The sequence below is a fragment of the Xiphophorus couchianus genome, chromosome 4 (assembly GCF_001444195.1).
Source record: "Xiphophorus couchianus chromosome 4, X_couchianus-1.0, whole genome shotgun sequence".
In the NCBI taxonomy this organism is placed as follows: Eukaryota; Metazoa; Chordata; class Actinopteri; order Cyprinodontiformes; family Poeciliidae; genus Xiphophorus; species Xiphophorus couchianus.
Window position 1 is genome coordinate 21,028,299 of NC_040231.1, and position 27,879 is coordinate 21,056,177.

Sequence of the window (27,879 nt, forward strand, 5' to 3'; positions counted from 1 at the left end):
GGCTCCCATCAGAAAAGGACCCTGGATGTTAGACAGGATTCATACTCCTGGTTCATTGCCGGAGTGCAATTGCCTTTTAAATATTGGTGTTTAGCATAAGCTTTCAGGAATATAAAGACAATATGCCATGTAAAACAAGAGGCTCTGGTCAAGTTTAATATGAATATATTAACTTGATCAGAGTTTAATATATTTTAACATGAAAGGACAAACTGTAACCTTCAAATAATGAGTGCATTAATGACAGTGGGGTAGGTGAGCCATCCATACCAACTCAGTTATTAGCCTCACAGTTGACCAGTTTTCACAAAGACAAGGTTAACTTTACCAGTCGTATCCATGCCTGATGAAAGCCAAACTTGGAGGATCAAGAAATATTACAACCTCTCTGAAGCAAAAACAAATAAAAAAAAAAATCTATAAAAGTGTCACATCACACTGTGTCACAAAGAAAGTCGAAAACGTGAGAAACTAACTTACTGGCATCTATTCATTTGGTTACAACACCGTTTAAGGTATAAAAATACAGTGCGATTCATTATCCAGAGATGAAGATGAAGGGGGGAAAAAAACTTGCCATTGTATCAAACTATCCCATGAATGACCCAATAAAATATACTGCTGTCTCAAAGATGTCACTGAAGAACATCGAACGATATCTAAATCTAATTTACTTAAAGTTAGGGATTCTGTAGCATGACAATGATCTACAGCACAACACAAAGAAAACTTCTGAATGGCCTAAAAACAAAACAAACAAAAAAGGTCGAGGAGAGGCACAGTCTATCTATACAGACGAATGCAAATAAAAATGCTGTTGTTGCTGCTACCAAGAGTGGCGCAAGGTTGACTTGGATACCATTCCACTCATAAATATAATCTAAAAGCTACATTTTGTAATTTATGATAAAATTGTCAGATATTACAAATTTTTCAGTTTTATGTAACAGAAGGAATGAGCGAAAGAAGCACTTCGGTGCCAATACGGAGATTTATGAAAAGCTGTTGCCGTTTTTATTTATTTTTTTGCAAAATGTTAGAGGTATTCCAAGATGTCTTTCTAGGGTATTTTATTATGTTAAAGAATCAGGACATAAGTTAGAAGCATTCAATTCAGAGGTGCAGATAACTGTCAGAGCCTATATAGATAAACAGCAGTTACTTTGTCTGGCTTAACAGCAGCTACTCCATAAAAACATCACAATACTGGATGGATTTCTACTTTTGGAAAGACATCAAATGATTCGAGTCAACATGCAAAACGAGGCACCGCTCAGCTAAGCACATTTAAAGGACATAAACCATCCAAGCCTGGCCACAGTACAGCCTCAGTGAGCCAACTGAAGGTTTTGAAAAGTACTCCACTTCTCTAACCTGGAAATAAACACTAAACTTCAGATTCAGTTATGATCACAACTCAAGTGAGGATTCATAACACATTCCACATTAGCCTGTCTATTTTTTCTGGAGCTAGGAGTGTTTTGGGCTCTGGTTAATGTTAGTGATGTTTCCCTTGCACGACACGGATAGCTGCAAGGCAAAGCCCCGCCTATTTTTTCTTCCTAGGACAGCCACATGTTGGTTCATGAATCAAGAGATGAATGATAGGCATGGTTTCAACCACATTCACGGTTTTAAACTGTTCTCTCATGTCATCATACTTTTCTTTCATAAGCAGAGCAAAGTCAAAAAGCCACATTGGTAGCATTTTTATATCAAACTGCTTTCCCTTTCATTCTGCAGCCCATGCATACATGATCAAAGTCTGGTGCTAAAATCTCTTAGGAAATCTTTGAATGGATTGTGAGAAAGTCAAAAAGAAGACGCTTCTGACTAAAATTTACTGCAAAGCTGCCCATGATAAAATCAACCCAAAATGAGGTTTCTTCACAGACACGGATAAGAGGTTTGACAGAAGTCTGCATTGCTCGTGGCCAGTCACACAAAGAAGTTCTCACATTAGAGTTAAGGACAAACTTTCTACATATGAAAAAAAAATAAACATTTTTCATCTAGTAAACAACTTTAGGGCATCTCTAAGGGTCTCCTGTGTAAAATAACCAAGTTGAACTGCCTTATACCCAAAGGAAGAAATGAGTTTTAAACATTTTTCAGATTCTTCAGTGAAGACCAAGGTCAAGATTTTCCACTCAGCAACAGAAACCCTTAGAAAATACATACTTCCATATATATCCCAGCACTTCAAACCACTTGAAAGATTCAAAAACACTACTGGCTGGCTACTGCTTTGGAGTTTCCTCCATAACTAAACAGATTTGATGTTGCATGTGGTTGTCAGCCTTTAACTAAGCGTTTCAGGATAATTTTGTTTTCCCAAGCAGTAAAGATATTTATATTCTTGTGAACTAAAGGGCAAATGAACATCTGACAAGTCAATGGAAAATGTAATGATGATTTAATATATAAACAGGATAAAAAGATTTAGGTTGAGTGGGAAAGACCAGCCATTACACTGTAAGGAATGTTTGATACTGCGGCTCTGTAAACAGTGTCCCACACAATCGTTCAGTTTCTTTCAGCTCAAGTTAAATATAAACAAATGCCTTTTAGCCCCGTGGAACCTGCAGATTTAGTTTGCCCTTCTACCGTTTCCACCTTACTTCACTTGTGGTATTTAAATAGGTCATGGTGGATCTGCCCTGCCAAACAGATGGAGGATGTCACAAACTGAAATGTTTCCACTGTGCCTTTGGGGAAGTGAACTCTCTCTTACAAAAGACCAGGGACACAGTGAACCGTAAAATAATGATTAGGCAAGGGGCGATGGAAGTTATACAATTAAAACTGCCTCTTGCCTATGACCTAGATGTACCTTTGTAAAAAATATTCTCCAAGCTGTTTTCCCCTCCGTCTACATGTCAAATTGTGGCAGAGTGAAAGCAAAGCCAGCTGGGTGAGACGAAGTGGGAAGTTCTGTGTAATTTACCACAGATGTGTACATTTGCATGAACAACTTCCTCATCGAGACAAAAATACTGCTGTAAAGGTCTCCTTTGTGCACTTCCAGTACCGAGTGTCCTTGTATAATTACCACACTGGGGTAAATTAGTCCCCAGCATCCAACATCACCTGTAAATATGAAGCTGAATTACAAATGGATGAACGTAACCCTCCTGTTATGTTCCGGGTCAAATTGACCCGTTTTAAAGTTTAAAATTTATTTTAAAATAGTTGGAAGTATTTTTTTTGCATGCAACTTTTTCTATTTGTCTTAATAGGTGCACTCTACATATAAATTGAAAATTTATTCATTTTACACATTTGTACCAAGCCCTAGGTCTACTTTTTACATAGATACTGTTCGGGTCAATTTGACCCGGCAGTCAGGTTAAAGTGCAAAAACAGATTTAAAAATGTCCAGGTCTATGTTTCCTTCCAGATATGAACCATATTTCACCACACACACACAAACAACACACCAGACACATACATGCACACGTGCACGCCCACGAACCCACTTTCTCACTACTCTTTACTTCACCAGGAAACTGTGAGAAAGCAGGTGTTCATACAACTTTTGACGGGAATCTTTTCTGTTCCCCTGGACAAACTCCACCCACACTGAGTGGACACTCAGCAGAAGTGGAAGGAAACATAAAATACTCTCTGCATGACTCATTTATTTTGATTTTAATCAGCGGGTCAATTTGACCCTGAACAGTATGTGTGTCTCAAATTCAATTATAAAGATCACCAATTGAAAAAAAACAAAGTGTAATATAAAAAAATTTACCAAAGATCAATTTCAAGGAAATTGTTTTTTTGTGTCTAGGTTTTTTTCAGTGGACGTTAAAAATGTAAATTCCATTTTTTATGTCCAAATGAGTAGGTTGTCGTCATTGATCCTTAATTTCTGAGAAATAAAAAAACATCATTGCACAAATATTGATTGAAATGGTTAGTATTGGAGTTAATAATCAGATACAAAAATGTTTTGGAGGAATTTTTTGGTCTCTGACACTATTGCATGATTAAACACTCCCCGGGTCAAATTGACCCACGAACATTTTTGATGTACCCTAGAAACGAACATAACAGGCGTGACATTTGTTAACCAAAAACCAGATAAGTCAAGATGCAGAGAGTGCTTTAATCCAGCATGTTCCAGAAAAGCCTTTCTATGCTAAAGAGCCAAGGCAAAGAAACACTTCCTTTTTGTACTTTAATACAGCCTCAATATTTTCCTATTAATCCGTTACCCAAAATAATGTAAAACGTTTACATTTTCTCTGAAAACTTCTTAATAGAAGCCAGCTTTAAACTTATGACCAAAACCCTCATTCATCATCATAATGGAAGAGTTATGGATGCATAGTAACAATCAGAACCGTAGATCCCATTTTCAAGGGAAATACACAACCGTTTCTAAAGTTGGATAAATTTGCTAGATGGATGCATATTTCATTGGCTTATTGTGGATTTGTACAATATTTAAGAATTACTTGTAAATTCCTGTCCTGCCATTTTACAGCGTTTCCAGTCTTAAATGCTGAAAGGAGTTTTACACTACAAACCACACACACAAAGCCTGGGTCAGGGGCAACGTACGGTTCAGGGCTTTGTTCAGGGACACTTCTATGTGTAGTGGGGGGAAACTGGAGCAACTCAAATGGTAGATTACTGCTCTTCCTCCTGAGACACTAAAACACTGATTCATAGTCATTTCTAAAATTTTTGTTTTATAATGCTGTTGACAACTATTTTCCAATTTCCCAGAAGCAATCATGATTAGATAAGAAAATCCTTTTAGTAGTGGAATTTAGCAGACCAAGTTATTTGCTCAATGTTTCTCTGTGCCATTTACTGATTCAGTTGAAGCTTCTTACACACACACATCACCAAGGTAAATAAGCAGAAACTAATCTTGTAATAGTTCTTAGAAATGTTGATGCATTACACAGTATTGTTGCATATACAACAAAGTGGAAGAAAAACAAAATGGGGACACTTCTTCCCTATGTCAGGTCAGACATCTTTAGAAATTTAAGCAACTGTACATTTCCTTATTTTGGTCTAGTTTCCTTTGCTAACTTTTCACTCTTTGGTGACAAGTAATAAATCCCATTGTGCACAGATGCACCCATTAACACAAACCATGAATCCGTTTAGTAAATCACACTACAAATGGGGCACATTTCAAAGTCTTCCACTGCTTCACCAGTGATTAAATAATTTTGCAAATATTCAGAAGAAATGGACATTTCTACTAACCGTAAGACTCATTTCAAGACCAACAGCGCCACCATGTGGATATAAGACATGAAAAACTCAGATGGATTATCTTTAGTGTACTTTTATTCACATTTTAATCAAGATAACACATATCCCATCATGCACCATGTGGCCTTACATGTTAAAGTGTTACAGTATGTTGTTAAAATGTGCCACATTTGACAGCCTCTTAAATATCCGATACATTTACAGCACTGTCGGGAAAACGGTAGACACAGCGCACAGATGTGATAAACAACAAAGACGTCACAAAAATCAAGTAATTAGACAGCTGTAACTCAATTCTTTAATTATATATTAAATCTACATTTTTATAATTAAGTCAGCAGGGATACAGTTGAGCCCAATGGCATCTATAAGATAAAAATCAGCTAGCAGGAATCTAATTTGGTTGTTTGTCCCAAAAACTAATAAATCTCAGTTTATTGCATAAATGATAATCAAAAAAAAGTACATTTGTTATGGTCACACTATTTTCCACAGTTTATTCTTGTGTCTGGGGCACAGTGTGTTGGTCACATGTGGAAGGCAGTGTCTAAAATAGAACAGAGAAAATTAGGTTTCATTTTCAAAATGACACTGCTCTACAGGATTATTCTTTTCTTTACAGAAAGAAAATTAATCTCGAAGACCGAATATTTCTTATATACAGAAGCTTATATACGCTTCTGTATATAAGCTGTGAGGTTTTTTATTTTCCTTATCTTGGGTGAATCAGTCAGGGTCAGTCAGTCTTGCAAAGTCCAACATTCACACTTCAGTTGGAAATAGCAGTAGTCACAGTAGGGCTTCCTGTTTCGGATGCGAACCTGGACTCCAGTTTCTGTTCCTCCGATGTGTCGGTGGCAGCCCACACACTGAGAGAATGGAGAAGGGAGAAGGGAGAAATGGATCAGAGTTGATTTAAGATTCCAGCTGATGTGTAATGTCTCAAATTCACTTCAAACTGTCCACCACCTTAGCACAAAGCAGATTGTTGTTTCTGTATGAACCTTACAGAAATGCATGTTTGTCTGGGAACTCTCAACAGCAGAAAGAGAAGTTATTTTACATATACTTTCTAATGAACCACTGTCGTCAAAATCCCATGCCAGTGAGAACGTTAACAATTGGCACCTAAGAGCGAAGCATGACAGAGTAGTGTTGTCACCCAATCAGCTAATAAATGTGCTTAAAATAGAAACTGGAGCAGAAAGAGCACATCTCACTACTTCTGGGAGAGCAGACACCAATCCAGATGCTTTAAAGATCAAACCTCAGAAATCTTCATGCAGGCAAAGCATGATTAAAACAGACTAAACAGAACTTCTTCTGACCTTATTGGAAAGAAAAATAAAAAACCCTTCCCAATGCAAGCATCAAAAAAGAAAGCAGGAAGTGTTTCTGGTGACAATTATTTAAAGCGAATAAGGGCTTTATGACCACACCCTAACCAGGTCATGACCTCTCACCTGGAAACAGGTCAGGTGGAAACAGAGACTAAGGGCATCTATGACCATGGCTGCCCCACTACCCAGGGCACGCTCACACATACAGCAAGTCCTCCTGCCACTGATCATCCTGGGGTGCCACATGTTAACAGTGTAAAGCAATCATGTGGGAAGAAGATTGAGAAAAACTCTTGCACACAAAAAAAGTTGGAAATACATCTATGAATTGTGTACCTGGCATGATGAGAGGACTCCATGTTTGCATTTCTCTGAAATGATATTGATCCAGTGCTGTAGCGTGTGGAGGCATTCCTACTCTGATAATTGTAAACTGCAGCAGCTGAATTGGGGCGAGGGTAAGTAAATGTTGCAGCAGAATCTGGGGCCCGATGCAAAATATCCAGGTTGTCTAGAGACTCATATCTGTGGCAGGTTACAAAAAAACAAACATTTAATAAAAAGACAGCCTATATGCGATATGAGCTTATAGCCTATTTTTGAGTTACCTCTTCATGAACGTGCCAACCTCGATTGGCTCCTTGTGAAAACTGCCACTGCGCTGACGTATCCAGCTGTTGTCAGTCAGAAGCTGAGTCCTTTTCTTCATCTCCTCCAAAATCTGCAGTCTCTCTCTCTCAGCCTTTGACATAGTCAGTGCTCTTCCCTTCCTTGGATCAACTAAACCTATTCAAATTTTTTAGTTAGCCCAGTGCATTATTAGAGGAAAATAATCGAGAGTAGGGTAAGCTAACCTCTTGTTTGTCTGTATGGTCCAGATAGAGATGGAGTTGACATGGACATTACCCTGTTAGAAAAATGAAAAAGTAATTTCTAAATTCAACTCCACTTTTTTGGCAGACGTTTACTCGTTTTTCATTGTACTTGATCTTAAAAAAAATTATACAAGCAAATTAAGCCAAGCCAATTCTTTATTACAACTTAAAAGGAAAAAACCTGCAGCAAAAGCAATTAAAGTTACATAAATTAAAGCAAATATCAGTTGGATGAAGCCAGAGTACAATAATAAATGGAAACTGAGCTAAGCTTGTTCAGACCTGTGCGCATGGGACAGCTGAGCAAAACCATGGGAGCCCTCAGCCCTGATGTTCGGCATTAGGAGCAAAAATAGGCCCAGCCAAAGCACAAGATGACCCAGCAGCAATGAAAGAGGGGGGAAAAAACACACATCTTAGATCATGCAATGTGTGTACTTCATAAACTCTTGAGCCCACAAGAACCCTTGGAAGAAAAGCTGGTTTACCAATCTTTTTCAGTATTCCTGTTATTCTGCATTCTGTGTGCATCATTGGAACGTTTTAGTTCTGCATCTTTTCCATCATCTCTGTTGAGGTTCAGCTTCTCATCTTTTGTTTCTTTCGTCAGTCCATTCACACAAAGCTGTGAACTGACAAACTTCTCGCGGCCACTCGCCTGCTCAGCTGTGTTCTCCTATAAACATGAAAATATACCTTGTAGATGAAGTGCATCAATAGATTTTGATTCTCTGAATTGTGTTCAGAGAATCATAAAACCGCTGTGGTGCTTGTAATTTATGATCTCAAAAGCCACAAATTTTAAGTCACATCTGTTCATTGGTTTAAACAGGGGTCTCAAACTCCAGTCCTCGAGGGCCGCAGTCTTGCAACTTTTAGATGCACCACACCTGAACAGAATAATTAGGTCATTAAGGCTCTGGAAAACTGATCTACACAAGGAGGAGGTCATCAAGTCATTTCATTCCAGTGTTTTGTACCTGTGGCCCTCGAGGCCTGGAGTTTGAGACCCCTGGTTTAAAATAAGACTTATGTTTCAGATGTTTTTTGTTCAGTGATAAACAGCATAAGGTGATGGAACTCTACCCCACACCTCCATTCCAGCTTTTGGGAGGAAAAGATTGAAAAATTATAAAGACCCAAGTCACCCATTTTTCTAAACACAATCAAAGATGATCAGCATGGATACCAGAGGCGCAATATCTACCTGTAGTAGCACAACTATTGAAATGAGAATCTCACACCAGCATATGCCAACTTGTAATATTGGAAGAAGGGGAAATTTATTTAAATAAGGTAATATATAGGCATGCCAGGAAGCTTGGGACTAAATTCCATTTAGTGGAAATAGTTACTCTATATGATTGTGGGGGGAGAGGGAATCCCCCCCTCGATCAAAAAGAAATTTCTTCATTTTAGATGAGAGAAAGTTTAATATTTTTGTTTCTTTTTAGTGCATAAAAATGACATCTATTGGATCTTGCAAAACAAAAAAAAGCCCTCCTAACTCAGAGTGATGGTATAGTGAGAGTATACAGCTTTGATTTTTATAAAAACACAAATTACACTACATCAAGACAATACCTTCAGCATCCCCCCTTCTATTGCAGCCTGTTGTGCCCTTTGCCACTCTGCCTCCAGCCTCTCTTGATCTCGCTGGTATTGCTCCTAAAGGATAAAAACACATGCAGTTTTTCTTCACCTTCACTAAACTACTTGTGTTATCCTGACTGCATACCAGCATTTACCTGTAGGAGGCGTTCTTGCTCTTCCTGCCACTTCTCCTGACGCCTACGATCCTCCTCTCGGTCCCAAGACCAACTGGATGAGGACGGGTTAAGGGAGGGCACCTGAATCTAGAATTGAACAAATGTATTGTTTCTAATTACCTGGAATTTTACATAAACTACACATAAATCAAATCTGGCCATCCCAATAATAAATAAAAATAACACCTTCATGAAGTTCAGTAACTTACATCAGATATTGCCGATTCTGAGCCTCCTGCATGAGAGTATCGGAGATCAGCAAAAACACCACACATTTACTTCAGATGGCAAAAGCAAGTAGAGCATTATATTCAGTAGATTGAACAGACACCACACGAACTGGGGATACATTAAGGCTGCTGAATTTATATTTTACACTGCATACACTCCCTTTGTTACTCCCTTAGGCTGCATCTAAGGCACACATTCAAAATGAAAACAGAACAGTTTTTCTTTGTGCTGCAGTGACTTCTGAAGGCCAAAACACAAACATGGACTCTAAAGAAAATAGAAGATTTTTTTTTCTTTATGTACATCTTTACCAGGAGAAATGTGTGAAATAACTTGTTCCAAGTTAACTGGACCCAAATCATGAACGCACGGTTGCTTTTAAATCAGCACACTGATGTTTCCCCAGCCCAACATGGCACAGTGAAAACACTCAAATAGAGACTGTTCAAGCACAGAACAAAAACGGCAAAAAATAAAGGCATTCATCTGTCATTCTGACAAATTCCAAACCATTTGGTTTACTTGCTGATGCTCAACAAATGGCGGCTTTGCAGACTTTAGCATCCAGCAAGCTGCTCAAAACAAACATGAACTCCACACAGAGCAAACATTTACCACACAAATAAACTGATGAGCTGATTCCTGCAAAGCCTGGGGAGAGAAGCCATTGCAGAAGAAATGTCAGGTAAAGCAACAACCACATAAGATGGCCACATGGTCAGTTTACATAACCAGAATCTGGCCATAAAAAACATGGCATATTTTTTCATTTAATGTGAAATAAAGCTACAGAACACTCACTACAGCATCTACGAGTCAACATATCCTGTAAGACTCATTAGGTTATTTTATGTAAAAAGGACAGGACCAGTGGTACCAGTTCTATGGTCATTGGGTTGCATCAAGTGCAAAGACCTGAACAATTTTACTTCAATTTGCATTAACTTTTTCATAAGTAAATATATTAAAGTTCTCCAAATCGAAACTTTACATTTTTTTGCAATGACTCTTAAAGATTTGAAAGCAAATTGTGTAAATCCATCTTTAAGCCTGACATGTTAGTCCATTTAGCCATTAACGTACACAAACAGCAGTGGAGTGTATTTTTTGTGCAGAAAGTTTAAAAGCTAAACAAGCAAAGCAAAGGCCTTCCAGACTGTGATACAAGAAGCCTTTAGTAATACTAGCGTTACCTTTCTGTGTGAAAAATTCTGTCCTCTTTTTCTGATTTTCTGTAGTTATACTATTGTTTTCTACATGGAAAGAAAGAGTGAATTATATAGGGAACAATCTGTCTGCCTGTAAAATAGTTTGTGTAGAAAATCTACCTTTACGTCCGACATTAGTGGCATTGCCAGAAAACAGCGCACCGATGGCCTTCTCTTGGGTTTCCTGGAGCGATGAAAAAACCTTTTACAGCAAGTGAAAATAACAGGAAGGTTTAGGGTCTAAATTGTGGGAGATTTTAACAATAGACTCACATTGTCTGTCTGCCCATTAAATTGGGATTCTTGTGTGTCTGTCATTTCTGTAGAGGCTGCATTGTTGGCATGGTGATTGGAGCGACCTATTAAAACAGGTGCTGCAGAAGTCAGGTTGAGGGTCAACATGCTCTGTCCTGGCCGGTTTAGATTACTTCCTTTATTCATGCTCCAATCTGAAACCCCCCCGCCCCCCCAAAAAAACAACAATAAGCGGCCATAAAAACAAATCTCTTGGAAACAAATGCAATACAGAAATCACAATTTCTTGTAGGAATCAAAATATTAATTACTACTGCTGGCATATTTTACCCTTGATACCATAACGCCGAATGTCCATGGTTAGACTACCGGTTTGCAGGGAGGACGCCATTTTATCCTTCCATTGACTGTAGGTCATGTATGCAAGTGCAACACCGTCAACTGCCACAACCTCATCATCCACACACAGCTGGCAGTGCTCCGCTGGACTGCCTGCAGGATGAATGACATCAGGAAAATGAGTGAAAGAATGAACAAAATACATGAGATGACTTTGTAATACCCATTAATAAATATTTTGACTATAAAGGGAAACGGAAGCTGTAGCAGCTTCCTACTTCTTTAAGTTGACAAGTAGGCAGGAAAGCCAAACTACAAAGCAACAAGTAAATGACACCTGGGTTGCATCTTAATTATTCATGAAGGAGCTTTAAAATCAGGAGATACATTTTGAAATTTTTCACAGAAAGCTGTATATATATATTTGCTGAGGGAAGAGTTGCAACACACCAATTATCAGAATCTGCCATTTTTAACATTTTGGAAAATAAATACTGAAAGCTACTCTTTCAGCAATATTATATTTTGCCCCAAATTGACCCAGAAATTTCCCAACACGGTGAAAATGTTTTCTCAATCCTGAGATCTGACTAAAGCAGTTATGTTTAGCTTGGTCTTAAAAAACTATTGTGCAATCAAGCTGAGAAGAAAATAAGGAATTCGCTAAACTCGATCTAGAATCTGTCATGCCCCAAACTCCAGATCTAATCTGAAAATCATTTGACTCCAACTGTAATGTATTACTCTGGCAATAATTTAACAAGGCACAATAGATTTTAAATGCCTTACCTGGTTGAATAGATTTTATTTTTACTCCTGTGGAGTCCCACTGAGTTTGGAAGCCAAAGTCTGGTACACTGTTCGGTTTAAGAGTCAAGCTCACTCTCATGTCACTGTGATCAACCTACAAACACACATACACACATGTACATACGTAGGTAAAGGTGACACCCTGTGATCCAGTGTCCTGCGCTTCCAGGTAGAAATAAGAAACCTTTTACATAAGTGTAGTAATGGATACCCTGAACACCAAATTTGTTTTTGGTGCTCCCCCCTGTACTTAAGCACCATGACTATAAATTTGATTTATGCTAACATTGCATTACAAAGAAATGTTTGCTAAGCCAACATTTACTCTAATGATGAAGGAAAATATATATACATATGCCAAAAGCAAATCTGACAAGATTAAAGTCAAGCCAACCAATAACAGTGTTTTAAGAAATTGATCTGAACAAATTTAACAACCTAATTAGCCTTTATTTAAGATAATGTGCTTTAATATACTGCTACTACAAAAACTCAGCTCAAGCATAACTTGTTAATGATGAATCCCTTCCTTCAAGGGTCTAGAGGTAGTAAGTTAATTATAAATTGTAATTCACTGGATCCCCAAACCTCTATAGGCCTTAAAAATATGCAGCTTATGTGAAAGCAAAGAACAGTGGAAGATTAAATATTATACTGATACATTGCTTTTAAGGCTCAATGCACAAACTCATCCAGGGTAGATAAGAATACTGAGCAGCATCCTTTGGTGGAAAAACGCTAAACATAAATAAGGCGGTAAAGATACAGATGAGAAGTATTTCTGCCTCTGACAGTTTAGCTACAGAATCTCTCTTGAAGTTATCGGGCATCTGCAATGATGTTAAAATCCAAATGAGCCTACAGGAGGTTAAATAAATCTCAGATAATGTCTTAAGATGCTAAAATGTGTTTATTAAAAAATAAATAAAAGTAAGGCGCCTCGAGATAAACAGTTTGTGGACATAATTATCCACTTAGGTGCCATTAAACTATAACAGTCAGGGAGGCACAGCAAGAATTAAAAGAACTGCTGTCAAGTTTTCAGTGTTTAACAGCATTTCTCTGCAAACACAAGGCAAAGATGCCGTTTAAAGAGTGCACTAGCTGTCCAAATTTAAAATGACATTAACTCTGCCTTTAAGCTCTAAAGATTTAAATGCAATTTAACTTCTTTATGCTCAATTGAACTTTTGTCCAAGGTTTGAAGACATTAAATTATTTTAAACAATTAATCATATTCATTTCAGGATACTTCACAGCAAGAATCACTTTTTTTTTTTTTTTTTTTTTTTTTAAATGGAGCAATAGTTATATCACCAAGTGCACACTATTAGCACTGCATGTACGCAATTAATATAAGAGTATGTTTTTAGTATCAAAAATTAAGAGCACTAATTACATAAGAATTGCATTATGAATGTAAATGAATTGCAGTGGTATGGCAAATAATTACTCAAGCCTTTTTTGTTCACCTAAAAATCCCAAAATTACAAAAGAAAAAAAGTTCTCAACCCCAAAGTTGAAAAGATGTTGTTTCTTTTTTTACTTAAAAAAAAAAAACAACAACAACAAAAAAACATCTAAATTATCTAATTTGACTCAATTACTAACTGAATAAATGTGTACCTCAAACATGTAAACCTCAGCATCACAACCTCACAAGTTTCCTTTAAAAAAATATTTTGGTAGGTTGCATTTTTGATACATCATGCTTTAGTGGGCTGCAAAATTTTATTTGGGTGTGATGCATTTATACTTGCTAAAACATTTTTGCCATGTTCATTTACCATTTCATTTTAGTGCCATTTTTTTCCAGACAGTACTTCACAGAGAATTATGTAATTAAATTAAAGTTGCACCTACCGAGTCATCATTTCTCCAACTTGTAAAAAGAATCTAAAGATGCCTCAATCAACATTAACTCAACATTACTAAGCCCTGACTTGTTAATTAATTTTATATTTTCAGTGTCGACTGCATGCTGAAGTACATTTGACTTTGTACTAAAATAATACAACATACCTTTGACAGGTCAGCACTGGCATTATACGCAAGAACCAAGCTTTTGTTGTGGCGGGATTGTTGTTTTGCAGAAGGTTGAGGTTGTATGTGGGTGGAGGGCTGACTGTTCACTTCCTCTTTCTGTGCGGTAGCAGTCTGCCTCACCTGGTTGGACTTCTTCTGCCTAATTGAGGCCTGGTACTGACCCCTCAGGTGAGCTGCCGCAGTCTGTCTTTTAAGAGATGGTCTGGTGAATGAGGAATGTGAATCCTCAGTGTTTGACATCAAACTCTGACCATCAACCTAGAGATAAAAACATGATCACAGCGGATCGGGTACATATTATCAGACTATGTCAAACCATTTTTGATTATGTAAAAAAAAAAAACCCAAAACAAAGTAATTGCAATGAATACTGCTAAGGTCTCATGAGCTATAGCAGAAACAGTGCAAACTGCTCTTATGAAACAAAATTTCAATCATTTGAATGATTTCAAAAAAAGCCATATTCCAGGTTATCTTTACTTCATGCAATAAATCAACTGGTTGACAAAATACATTTTCTTTGCCGATGCCAAGCACGTTGTTCTGCTACAGACTCGTTTGATGTTCTTGAATAACTGAAGTTTAAGAACCCAATCTATGGCAATACAACTATTTATGCAATAAATTGGGGCGTCAAGCAGTGGGTTGAAGAATCGAACACAACAACAGCCTGGCACCTCAAGCTGGTCACCAGCTTCACCACACACTTTAGAGGGATGGCATCCAATTCTTGAACTGACTGTCAGCCAGTCTGGTTATGTTCATCACACAACAGCTTATCCAGGCTGATCCCACAAATGTTTAGTGGAATTTAAGTCAGGACTGCAGGTGGATTATTCAATTTCTCCCTTCCCAAAGTGTGGAAATGGTGTGTAATAAATCTCGCTGTGTATTGACACAGGTATTGACATCTTGGCAGATGGTCCATAAAGAGAAGCAATATAAGATTGCTATCAATTGTGCAAGTTTATCTTGACATCTTCTCTGCATTGACATTGCCTACAATGAAGACGAGCCTAATTTTCCAGTGGGAAGATGTCTTCCCAAACCATCACACTGCCTCCATCAAAAGCTGCTTGGACCTTAAAGCGATTTAGTAGGTTTTTCACAGACACATCCACAGTCTGCTCTACTCAACACACCAATGCATTTCCTAATGTATCTGGGACCATTTAAAAGGGAAATGAACAGGCTTTCCTGTGGTACAGGAACTAACAACATCATTTTTACAAATGTAATTGACATTTGTAAAACATTTTCTCTTGGGTTTATTGGTGAGTTTATTCAGTTAAGAGCACATTCATTAGCTTTATGCCAAGTATAAAACTAATACTGTAAATCCATCTAAAGAAAAACAATTTAATTTTTCAGGGTTTTTGAAATCGTGAACCCACTTTGTATTGTCTTGGTAGTGAGTGTCTGGATGGCTTTGTCCCAAAAGGTCTGGCTGTGATTGCAGAAGAGCGATGAGTGGAACCCTCAGACCGACGGTACCCACGAGGAAGGCTGGCAGAACTGGACCATGTTGTACTTCTGGACAAATACTTTGAGACCCCTGCAGACTCCTGCTGACAGGTTACTCCATCCTCAGGTGAATCAATGATTTTGGGAGTTTCTTGAGATTTCTTGATCGGATTCGCCAGATCCTCCGTTACAGTAACTCCTGATTGATCAGCTACATCTGGATAACAAATTCTCCCTTTTGGCTCAGTGCTGAAGGAATGTTTGTACAAAGCAGCGTTGCAGCTTCTCGTGGATTCTTTGCTATCAAATAGTCCTGGTGTTGTGAATGTCGCAAGAGAGGAGTTCTGGTATGGCAGAACACACTCTGGTTGTGTTTGCTCAGATGTGGAAAGAAAGCTAAACTGGTTGCCCAGAGATTTTACTTGGGTTTGAGTGGAGAAAGTTTGGTATAGAGAAGGGGTGGTAACTCTGTCTCTTCCATATGCAGCCAAAGAGGCAAAGTAAGTTTCCTCTCCTCTGATGGACCCACCAGATTCAGGCTTGCCTCCAAGTTGAGACTCCTGCATAGACATGTTGAAATAGGTTGTAATAGATTTTAAGATCAAAGATAAAAATAGAAGCTCTCTGTAATCTCACCCGAGAATGGCTTTGAGAGCTGAAAGCTGCTTCAGTAGTGTAGCTGCGGGTCAAAATAACTTTAGTATGTGGTCTGAGATCAGAGCTCAGAGGTTTGGATGGAGAAACAGAGTAAGGACGGGGAGAGGAGCTGTGTCGCCATGGCGACTGGTCTCTGAATTAAAAAGTAGAATGAAAATAAGGGATCAAAAGCATGAATTTGCATTTAGTTTATATAAAGCTCAATGTCATTGCAATGTAATTGACAATTAGACAATATTTCTTACTGCATATATAGCATTCACATACCTCTTTATGGGCCCTCCTGGTGCTTCATTACCATCAGAATTGGTTAAAGTCCCATTGGTCAAATGGTTGAAGACATGATCCCTTTCAAATGACCTCCTGTACAGTTCAGGCTTTGAGCTCTTGCGTCGATTCTTCCACCTCGTCAAATCCTGAACCAAACACCACATTTGCTGCATGCAATCAACCACAATTTCATTGTGACCAGTATTTTATGAAAACTTCAGTGCCCTCATTACACCATTTTTTGGCAAGGCCACATTTAAGTTAGCCTAGTCTCTGAATAGGTTCACAAGTCTTGTTGGGAAACCAACATAAGAATATTCTTACTTCCATACAACCTTTCAAACATCCAACAGTTCTATTTACCCAGCATATGAAAAGAAAACTACACAGTAAAATACATTCAATGGCTACTAAAGACCAGATTATGAATAGTCGAATTTGACTTACATCCTGCCACTGAGCTTCGCTGTCCCTGGCACCTATGCTGTATTTTCTTTCAATTTCTAGATTCCAGTCCCTCGGCAGGCTGGTGTCTTGGCCTTTATCAGAAATGGCATTTCCATTTGAAACTTTACGCGCAGGATACACCATAGGGATGTCACTGAGGGATTTGCTCCTGGTTCAGAAAGACAAAAAGAAAAAGAGTCTGAAATATTAATGACAAAAAAAAACATTGGTTGTCATGCTGGCCATGAACAGCTGGAAGGTTTCAGAAAATGTTCACTGTTGTACTTGAGACAAATTTCAGTATTTTACAAAGACTTAGATGTTTAGACAATGTTTCCTGTAATGTTTCAGAGTGTATATGAAATCTAATTTTCTAAAAGGCTGTTTGCCTTTTTTGTATTTCTGGCCCACTACATTACATAAACAAGTTTGCTACTGAATAAGAAGTGACCAACATGATGCAGCAGAGCAAGAATAATGCAATTTTATTACACAACAATAAGCATGGGCACAACAAACATATTCAACAGCCGCTCTTAAAAAACAGATCGCATTAATTCCAGCTGTAAAAACATTTTGAGCATACAAACGTCACACAAATCAGTAGCAAAGTGCAAGCAAAGGAGGAGCATGCCAGTCAAAAACTGCAGGCGCTTAACAGATGCTGCCATCTGCATAACACAACAAACATAACTTATACAGTAACAAGTTATGGCATGGCTGTAGAAAACAGAGGATGTCAGATGCAAGATCTAAATAAGTTACAGCAGCATTTAGCAGGTGGTGTAATCAAAACAGCAGTGCAAGTTTATAGGAGAAAGCAAGACTGATTACAAGCAATTCTGAAGTCTGGCATAAATCCTGCTGTCAATTCTCTGTCTGGAAAATTAACAGCAAGGATGTAAACCCAACACTTCATCTTATGAAGAGGCAAATAAAATTTGCAACTAAATGCCACTGGCAAGGCACAACAGAGACAAAAAACGTATCCAGATGAAGCGGCAATAAAATCTGAAAACAAATGGTTGTGTCTATACAACCATAATTATAACTCACCAAATCCAGCCAGGGTTGACCTGAACTGGTGTCTCAGGCCTGATTTGGGTTTGATACGCTCTACAGAACCAGAAAGAAGATTAGTGAAGACCAATTTGCACCCAGATGTGAGGAAACTGTAACTAAAATCCAAAAAGAGAAACGACTTATGAAAAGAGGCTTAAAGGGCAAGTTGTACACACGACATGTTTAGAATGCAAATAAAGCCAAAATATGACGAAAAAAAATGAGCCAGTTTAATATATTGTGTAAATATTATTCTGAGTTTTTTAACCCACATTTTATTTCCACGCAACAGCAAACTGGAGAACAGTGCTGACATAAAGGTGTTAGTTTTAACATGTTCCTGTTATGGCTAAACAGAAGAGGCAATGCATGATTCATGTTCAATGGTTATTAACAAATGACTACATCATCAACATGCTGGTAAAACTTCCTCATCAGTTACATAGAGAGCAAAAGTCACAGAATATCACAAAATGCAGCACAACACAATCATAGTCCAATCTTTAATGTGCCACACAATATTAAATTAGTATGTCAAAGCTGAACCCAGATGTTTAATGTAGCATGCAATTAGGGATGGGTGTGAATCCGAGTCGAAGCTCAGGTTTGAAAAAGTTTGTCTTCATTGACATTCAGACGCTTTCCAGAAATGGCAGAGACATCATCCACCATAGCAGGTGTCAGACGCTGGGAGGTGTTGTCCAACTCTTCAGCAAAAGCTAAAGCCTCCCTGCTACAAACAAACAAAAGAAATTGCATGAAATGATTTTAAAACAATTAATAGCAGATGAAAACCAATTGCATCAAATATAATTTCCAGAGCACGTTTGTTTAGGCTAAATCCACAGTTTTGCTTCTGTTTGGCAAACTACTGATGATCTGCAAGTATGGCAAACACTTTAGCATAAGGGATTATATCAGCATGAACAAGAAAAGGTTAAATACAGCTTCACGCCCTATCACAACAGATTAATTTAATCCGAATACCCTTCAAAAGGTAGCAATACTTGTTAATGCAAAGTCATTATCAAGGAAAACCATACAAGTGTAATAATACCTTTGGCAAGGTATATGTTTGACTGTATTTTAATGGGATTTTATATGCCAGATAAACAAAGTAATAATTGTAAAACAAATGGAAAAGTACAATTTATTTTAGAAGATACAAGATGTGTGGCATGCAACTTCCCATCACTGCAATTACAGCTGCAAGTTAGTATGGTTAATAATTTTACAACTCTCTTTGCAAAATAGCTCAAGCACAGATTGTGATGATTAAACATTTAAATATCCAAAACATCCAAAAACATTATTTTCACTTCTAAATTCTGTAAAATTTTGTGCTGGTCTGTTATATGAAATCCCAATGAAATACACTCAAATGCATTGTTGCAATATTAACAACTGAAGAGCAAGATGTAAGCATACTGTTCTAGAACCTGAGTAGTACTGAAATATAGCTCAAGCTATCAATTTAAAATAAAAACAGACCTTAGGGCAAGCATTTTACGATACCAGGGTCGTTTCTGTGAGCCCAGGTGGATCCTATGGATGTGAATCTCCTCTTCAGGTGTCCAGTATCGAGGCAAGAAGCGATCATAATAGGGATTGGATGAGGTCTGATGTAAAGTCTGCTTCAGTCTTCGCAAATACAAATCATCATGGACAGGGTCTGCTTCGCTAAAATTATCTTCCGAGTCATCCTCGTTTTGAGCTTGAAGAGAAACTTGTTCACTCTCATTCTCAGCCGGAGACCCAGAGAAGTGTGGTTGTTGGGACAATACGGTATCTGCATCGCTGCAGTAAAGAGTAGAATACCCAAGACTGATCAGAGTGCTGGGAGTCTTCCCAAGGTCACACCATGTTAGGAAATGTCAGGAGATGGCAAAGTTAGACTTGCGCAATGCTTTTCAACCTTGAGAGTTCTTGTGAGTTTTAGTTTAGCAATTCCAGTTAAGGAAAGCTCAGACACACAGCAGGTGTTAAGGAAAATATATTAATTACATAAAAGTTGTGAGAACATGCAGCATCCCTGTGCAGCTGATTTAAATGTACAGCAGTCAGAAAGTGTTAAAAAGTACTACAGATTTACTTAACAGGTTTTCACAATATTCAATGTATACAGAGTTATTTTACTTGTGGTTAATATTTTGGAAATCTGTAATTTGTAGAACAATTACAACTAGTGGCTTAAGTATTAGATAGCAGTTTTGATAAAACTGTCAAAAAAAAAAAGGTTTACCCTACCCATGACAAGTAACCATAGGTAGTACTTACCTCTGGTTACTTATAACCATAGGTAAGCACCATAGTGCTTGCTGAAATTTTATTTTCAGTAAGCACCAAAAATAAAATTAAAATGTTTTCATTCAGTGCGTTTCATTCAATAAGCTAATAATTTATAAAACGGGTTAGGAAAATCGCTTGTTATCCCTTTTATTTGCAATTCTACGTGTTGAGAAGCTCCAGCAGTTTTCCCTGTTATGGTCAATGTTGTGTACAGTTGAATGAAGACAAATTAGTGTATATACATATTGACCTCGCATCAAATATTTGATGAAAACTTTTTTTTCCAGTTTTTTTTCCTCTTTACTGATAATTTACTTCAACAGAACCAAACAAGGATGAAGACTCAATTACAACCATTACAAGATCAAATATCCACATATGGTTAAACTATTGCATCAATCCCAATACCACAACTTTAAATATGCTGTTAAAACAGAAAATCCAGTATTGGTAGTGAAGAGGAATGCAAATAACAGTAGGCTGTTCTCTTGTGCAAGGCCAGCTATAGATAAGCAAGTTTTTAGCAGTGTGTGAACTTTCTGTTAGAAGCAACAAACACATTGACATTACCTTGGGATTTGGCCCACCATGCACTCTTCCCGTTTTCTACGAAGCGGTGGTGGGAAATGTCCTTTGTCCAGGTGGGCTGAGACCTTCGTGCTGTCCATCTTGTACACTTGCTCTGCTTCAGCGTTACTTTCAAAACCTGGAGATTTTACACACAAAAATTATCCAAATGAAAATACAGTTAAAAGTTGATAAAGCAAAATGTTTGGTGAAGAAAACCAAAAAGTTTTTTAAAGCTGAAAACAAACAGGCAGAAGACCATGAAGAAGAGGGAAACCTTTGGAGGAGAACTGTGTTCACACAGCCTCTGGGGTGCATTAATCAAATAATTATACTGCCTTCCATTACACAAACTTTTATCACCAGAGTGTTGAACTTGTCACTATGCAACACTGACGTACGCCGATCCAGACAGCCACATGCAGATCATTTTTTTATACTGAATTAAAAAGGCAGCAGTTGGGTAACTAAATGTGTAAATTAACACAGTGTATCATATTTTTCAAATGTACATTAAAATGTTGGCAACATCATGAAATGCATTTAAAAAATAACCTTAAAAAGGTTCTGTTTGCACAGTGAAATGCCATGACAAAGCCACGAACAAGTTGCCAGAGAAGAAATGGAGAAAAAAAAACAACAACAAAAAAAAAAGACAGCCATTTAAGTTTCAGGGTTAGGGAAAACCACAGATTAACTGCATCTAATAGCTGTGACACCAAAATAAAATTTGCATCTGGATTTCTGAAAGAAAACAGTCAACATGTTGTATTTAAGCATTGTTTGATTCCACTAAAGTTCAGGGTTTACAAAACACACCAGGACAAACACTCTCAAGACAGAATCTCACAAACCTTATTAGAAAATGGCACAAAAACTGAAAATTTCTGAATATATGCGTTTCTTAGTAGAGAGGCTGGACAAAAGCTCACTTTTGTCTGCACACCTTCAGAGTCATACCTGTTAAAGCCATTTTCTCACTAATCTTGTTTGCAGAGAGCCAAAATTCAAATTGCCATATCTGTCTTTTTTATGCATTTGACATTAGAGAGGTTAGGATCCACTTTTTTCTGAATCTGTAAATAAACTCAAAACTCCACCCAAACTTGCATAATATAATTCATGTGACATTGCAGGAATGGAGTGTGAAATACGGCAACTTATCAATGAGGGCATTGAATGGAGTACAAATACGTGCCTTCTTCGTTTAGGCGGACGGCTTGGGGATCCACACACTCAAAGCCATCCACTGAATTTTCTTTATCATAATTCTGTCTTGTTTGCAGACTTTGCTCTCCCTCCGAGTAATGGCACTCCTTGTAAACCCCATCTTTCACAGATGTATTACTGCCTTCTTCTAGAGCCTGGTTTTAGAAAGGACAAGGTTACTATGGACCAGGGGATCTTAAAAAAAAAAGCTGACAGAAATATCAAAAACACCCTACAGTTGAACAAGCAGCTTACCTTGGACAAGGCCAATCCTAAAAGCCCCTCAAAAGCCTTGAAATTTAGCTGAGGACCACTGTAGTATGTGTCAAACTGAGCCTTGCGACCCAGCCAGAATATTGTGATAAGAACCTAAAAAGATAGACATTTGAAAACACAGTGAGCCACACATGACAACTGACATCTCATCTGCAGTTCTGCAGGGAAGTTTGTTTGCCCATTAAGGTATAAAAAAATCATCAGTTCAGCCTGAAAAATGCAAATAAAAAAAAACTACATTCAAGACATTTCTAACATTAACACTAGTATTTCTGAATCAGTAGCTGTATCCAGTGCAAATATAGTACGAGCTGTAACTGGTGGACCAACTTCATGTGCAGGCAGTTAAATTTACAGGGATTATGTTTTGAGAAGCACCACAATTGATTTTCAAGTTTTGTCACTTACAAATATTACCAATCAACAAAAAACATTCAAATTGAAAAGTAGAATAAATGTAAACTTACATTCTTCAGCCTTCTCTGGCTTTCATCACGCCTAGAAACAAATTATATTTACACAGACTTCAAAGATGTGAAAAAACAGCTGAAAGACATCAATGCCTCTCATTTGCAACTTGTACTAATCAGCTACTTATCAGGTTTTTATTGAGAACAGGGTATCAACATACACAAATGAAAAGTTAGGCAGCTATAGCACCAGTCATTATCAATGCAAAGTAGCCCTCTATTTACCTTCTGAGCACATCGGTTGTAAAAATGCTAATGCTGAAAGAACCGAATGTAGCCATAGACAAACTTTTAGACTGCAATTAGTTGCAGGACTGTGCAGGGAAGAGAGTTACAAAGTACTGCTTTGAAAGAAGTGAAATTCTTCAAAAACAACTTCACCTGAGTGTCACCCGAGTGGAAAGATCCTGAAGGTCACCAGGATGGAACAGCTGGGACTCATTTAGTCCAAGTTTTCCACAGGCTTTCAGAAAAACATTCACATTATCCTGAAATAATAATAATAAAAAAACAAACAAACATCAAATTAAAAAAGAGGTAGAACTTACTTTGGTCAACTTGTTTGTTCAGTCACCAACTGAGACAAGTATCAATGCAAAAGCAAAATAAAAGAAAAAAATGTTTAATTCAGTCAGTAAAAGAAGGCTGCAATTAAAAGAAAAAAAATCTAGTAATTTGAAGAATGCCATTTCCATCTAAACTTAAGTACATAAAAAACATGTCATATTAATGGGCCAATGATGCAACAGGATATTTCTGTGAATCAACTGCTTTACAGAGGATAGACCTTGTGATCTCTTTTACACCTGCATGTGTTTTCCATTCCAGGATACACTTGAGCATCCTTAAGGCTCTCAATAGGAAGTTTGAGGGAGCTTTTTCAGTCCTTGCACCAACATTATCAAATAGTCTGTATAAACCAGGCAGATGCCATTAAGACAAAGCTAAACCCTTGTTTGTTGAATATTGTGTATAACTTTTGAATTGTCTGTTCATCTGTATCCATTTTGCATCTTCACTGTTTTAATTCAACAATATTAAATCAATTCCAAACAGTTTAAGACACTTTAAAATAGTAAAACAGATTAAATCTTCGCATAGTGTTGCATGTTAATGCTTTTAGTGACTGGTGAAGTTAAACTGAATTTAAGAGACATTCAATCTGCAATCATTTAATTTACTCATTTTAAAGTGGAAAATAACAAATTGACATCTGTCACATAAACAACCATCATGTTAATAGCATTATAGAGATTGAAACATGCAGTCCATCAGTGAGGTCTCTAAAGCTGTGAAAGCCACAGGGAGATCTCTGATGTATCTGTAGATTACTCCACAACCACCTCTCCTGCATCAATTGTTATGGTCTGGCAGTTTGTTGGCCTCTGTTGAAAGGGTGAAATTGATATTTCTATGCTTTTGCTTTGGGCAGTTATGGCAATCACACTTGTATTGAGGCTGCCTGGAGCCAAAACAAGCAGCCTCAAAACAAAAACAAACAAACAAAAAAATCCCCATTTGTATTGATGGCTAATGAAACTTAACATATTCCTGTTCGATTACTCCTTCAAAATGCAGTTTCAGGTACATTCAGATTTTTTTTAAAAAAGTCCCTCAACAGGAAAACCACAAAACTTGACAACACTTCCTGGCTGGCAGGTGCTTCTTTTTTTTGTGCAATTTGATCATATTCACACTGACACTTGCACCAGATGGCTGAAGTGTGAAGTCTAACACTTACCAGGCCAGCAATGGGCGTGGAAAGTCTGTTCATCCGTTTGATAATCCCAGGTTTCAACTGGTTGATTAAGCTTTGAAAAGACAAATAGCAAAGAGAAATGTATTGCAGATCCAATGTTTACCAATAACCAAGTCTCACCTTCAACTACAATTAAAAGGAAAAGAAAATCTCATTGGACAGCTTAACACCTATAAAAAGTAAATGAAATTGGATGCTTCATGTCACAAAAGACTAAGTTTATGCATTTTAAAATCCAAAGTGAGCCAAATCCTAATTTTAGTAAAAAGTAAAACTTAACTTGCAATGTCCATTTACACAACTAAATTGTTGATATCCATGATAATTCCATTTCAAGAATTAGGTTAAAGTGAATACCTCAGATATGAGTTACAATAATCCACTCGAGCATCAATACTTACTCACAAAGCAGAACTCCATTTTCTAGGGCAGACCGGAAGTCGCTGCAGCCAAAAGATTTTCCAGTCACCTCCTAATTGTAGAAGAAACAAAAGCATTCAAATTTAGTGAAAACAGCATTTTGTTTTCCACAACATGTAATCCTCAATAATCTATTGGACTATTAATGAGTGTACAAATATAAACACAATACTGTCACTTTTTGCTTCATTGATACAACTACTTGTTCAGATGATTGCCAGAAAGCAGAACTTGAACAGGCGTTGCTCCACACACAGGGAAAAGTAAACTACATCGTACATTTAAAAAAAAGTACATTAAAACTCAAATCCAGCATATCTGAAGATTTTAACTTTACTGCAAATTTGCAAGAATGATTCGATGGTAAGGAAACATGTAGGCAACTCAGACATTTCCAATGTTTAAGTTTTTTGTTTTTTTTTATGTACATATAGCAAACTGGCTCAAAATGTGCCAGTAAAATCGTCCATAATGCATATGATCATGCATTACCAAAATAACTTCAAATAAATAAGTCAGAGACAAGGAATTCAGAGACCAAATCTACACTCTAAATTTAAAAGATACATATAGCTGTCAGTCAAAAACTATATGAAATCTACTGTCAATGATAAAAAGAAAAAAAAAATCTTCTCTAATCTCAATTTAAACCTGAAATAGAGTACAAGAAAATCTGTAGAACAAAATATTTCAAAGTTACATAATCAATAGTGCCAACACATTCAAAATGTTTAAGTAAAAAAATAAATAAATTTTAAAAATGCTGTGATTTCAAAGGCCAGGGGGATGAAAAGGGTAAGGGGTGTTTTCATAATGAGGACATAAAATGGGCCTATTAAAGTCTGCCTCTATAACTAACAGAGGGCCCCCAAAAGGCTGCTTCTCTCACTAATTAGTCCCCCCACAGGAATCCACAATCCCAATTCATTTATAGCTGAACCGGCTACTGCGTAGAGTGCGAATGTTTCTTAGCAGAGTCAGACAAAACAATGCAGTGCAAGGTCAATGCGGAAAGACACAATGAGCCACTGTGGGGCACGTTAATCTCCCATTTCAGTAAGAGTCCACAAAATAAAAAAAAAAACAACAACTGTGTAGAAGAACTTCTCAAACTATATTTCATTTGATTGGTTTCTGCAATCCTCAAAGAGTAATACAGTAAATATTTGTCTTTAAATTTGCTCTGATACTAGCTTAAGCTTTTCAATGTGCCATAAAAACTAATATTTTTTACACAGAAATAATTAAAAGGTCATTATTGAAGTTGCCCAGAGAGGTCACTGCGAGAACTGTCAATCTAATAGGAGTAGGTTACTCAGGCTCACAAGGTGAATTTGCTTCAGCTTCACTCAATGCCAAATGATCCACGGTATGTTGATGCATTCACACTGACCAATAAGCACTAAGCAAACATCCACATGGAGCTGGAACCATAAAACAGCAACATACAGACACTGGAAGCTTATCTTGCAGCACAGTATATTAGCGAGACCACATTTACATTGTGACTTGACACAAAAAGAATGCATGACAATTTGCTATTTGAAAATCTGCACACTTTGCTTCACTGCAGTCTACCACACACACAGCTCATCATTGTTCGGCATCCTTTCATCTGTCAGTGCAGGCCAAAAGACGAGTAAAATTGGCACGGGCTTCCTGCCAAGAGAGCTCGGGACAAAATTCTCATAATGATCTACTCAGACACAAGTGACATTAATGGTCCCATTTACAGTTGATTGACATTCAGCACCCACAACCCACATGTTATGACTTGGGAATTATGGTTTACAAAATGAATGGACACAAGTGAGGCAGAAATATCAAGGTTATGTTTTGCTGTAAAAACCACATCCTCCACCGTGCATGGCAAAGCGGGCCAACCATGTGTGGCACAATAGCGTGCAAAGATCTTTTTATCACCTCCCTTTGCAAGTTTACCACGCTCCTCTCAGACATTATGCTGAAATTAAACCTCACATGGCATAAAGATATGTTGTTGCATATTGGCCTGTCCTATTTAAAATGTGACCAGTTATCTCTTCATTTAAATGCTGCATTCAAATTGTTATTTTTTTTATCTAAGACGGGGAGGATTTCAAACAAGGTTTTCTTTTGCAGGGAATAACTTGTGCCCGAGTTTTATCAAGGTATGCTTTGCATTTAGATAAGTCTGTAAAGCGACGCCAGGTTAAATGTAAGTGTTAGAAAAAAAAAAGGCAGCAGCATATGAGTTAAAGGTGAGACTTAATGTCACAAACGTGCACAGGTGAATTTTAATTAATGAAATTCCTTCTCTGTTCTCACTGTAGTTTTAGACCACTTTGGACCCAAGTATTGTGTATACTTGTAAAGGATATAGAGAGAGAAAAATATTAAGTTATTAAGTTTCAGCAGTAAATAGAAAGTTAACGTGTGATGTAAGTGGACCGACCTCAATCCAGCGCCGAGCCTCGGTGAAGGCGTCTTTACAGCTGACGCTGCTCTGCTGGCGCCACTCCATCTTAATATTCAGAACAAGCGAAAGGTGCAGCTCTAATTGAAGGGCAAAACAGGCAACATTTCATTAGTTACGGAGCGCGGCCATCACCGAGCATACAACCCGCAGCAAGCATTTTAACCAAGTCCAATTAACGACACCAAACATGAGTCGAAGTCGCAACACAGAAGAGGGGAAAAAGTTAAATGAGAAATGAACCGCTACCTGAGGAAGTCTCTCTGGTTAACCTGGGCCACGGTTAAATGCTCACCGACCAAAGTTACCTGATAATTGATGTCCAGTTTAATACTAGAGACACTTCCACTGACTTTCCCTCTGTGACAAGTTTCAGTCATTAAGTGAGGCTGACAGGAAAGTCTCCGCCCACCAAAAAAC

The 27,879-nt window shown here is 37.6% G+C and overlaps 1 protein-coding gene across 9 annotated transcripts; it reads right to left on the bottom strand.

The window, feature by feature from the left end:
• Window positions 1-5,298: 5,298 nt before the first annotated feature.
• Window positions 5,299-27,857, bottom strand: LOC114143438 (LIM domain only protein 7-like). 9 transcript variants are annotated; one of them, XM_028015475.1, is made up of 32 exons: window positions 27,709-27,857; window positions 27,439-27,539; window positions 24,986-25,056; window positions 24,567-24,636; window positions 23,207-23,313; window positions 22,823-22,853; window positions 22,335-22,448; window positions 22,069-22,234; window positions 20,874-21,009; window positions 18,009-18,068; window positions 16,953-17,121; window positions 16,503-16,651; window positions 16,215-16,368; window positions 15,509-16,138; window positions 14,091-14,372; window positions 12,048-12,162; window positions 11,250-11,411; window positions 10,938-11,113; window positions 10,785-10,866; window positions 10,650-10,709; window positions 10,072-10,107; window positions 9,435-9,460; window positions 9,205-9,312; window positions 9,041-9,124; window positions 7,945-8,132; window positions 7,739-7,783; window positions 7,436-7,488; window positions 7,190-7,367; window positions 6,918-7,106; window positions 6,705-6,813; window positions 6,008-6,110; window positions 5,299-5,788 (listed from the first exon to the last, which is right to left on the bottom strand). In XM_028015475.1, the coding sequence occupies exons 2-32, from the start codon at window positions 27,505-27,507 to the stop codon at window positions 5,769-5,771; spliced, it is 3,942 nt and encodes a 1,313-aa protein (XP_027871276.1). In that variant the 5' UTR covers window positions 27,508-27,539; window positions 27,709-27,857; the 3' UTR covers window positions 5,299-5,768. The 9 variants fall into 9 exon arrangements, with proteins under 9 accessions (XP_027871276.1, XP_027871281.1, XP_027871278.1 ...); XM_028015480.1 differs by lacking the exon at window positions 10,072-10,107 and having other exon boundaries at window positions 10,785-10,848; XM_028015477.1 differs by having other exon boundaries at window positions 5,299-6,110; window positions 10,785-10,848.
• Between the last annotated feature and the right edge of the window lie 22 nt (window positions 27,858-27,879).

What these genes read in the sequence shown, in the direction of transcription:
- LOC114143438 (XM_028015474.1), bottom strand. Translation starts at nt 27,507, where the DNA reads ATGGAGTGGCGCCAGCAGAGCAGCGTCAGCTGTAAAGACGCCTTCACC. An exon ending in AATAAAATCTATTCAACCAG is followed by an intron (nt 11,412 to 12,047) that starts GTAAGGCATTTA and finishes TTCATCCTGCAG; the next exon opens with GCAGTCCAGCGGAGCACTGC. An exon ending in TCGGCGTTATGGTATCAAGG is followed by an intron (nt 11,114 to 11,249) that starts GTAAAATATGCC and finishes GGGGGGTTTCAG; the next exon opens with ATTGGAGCATGAATAAAGGA.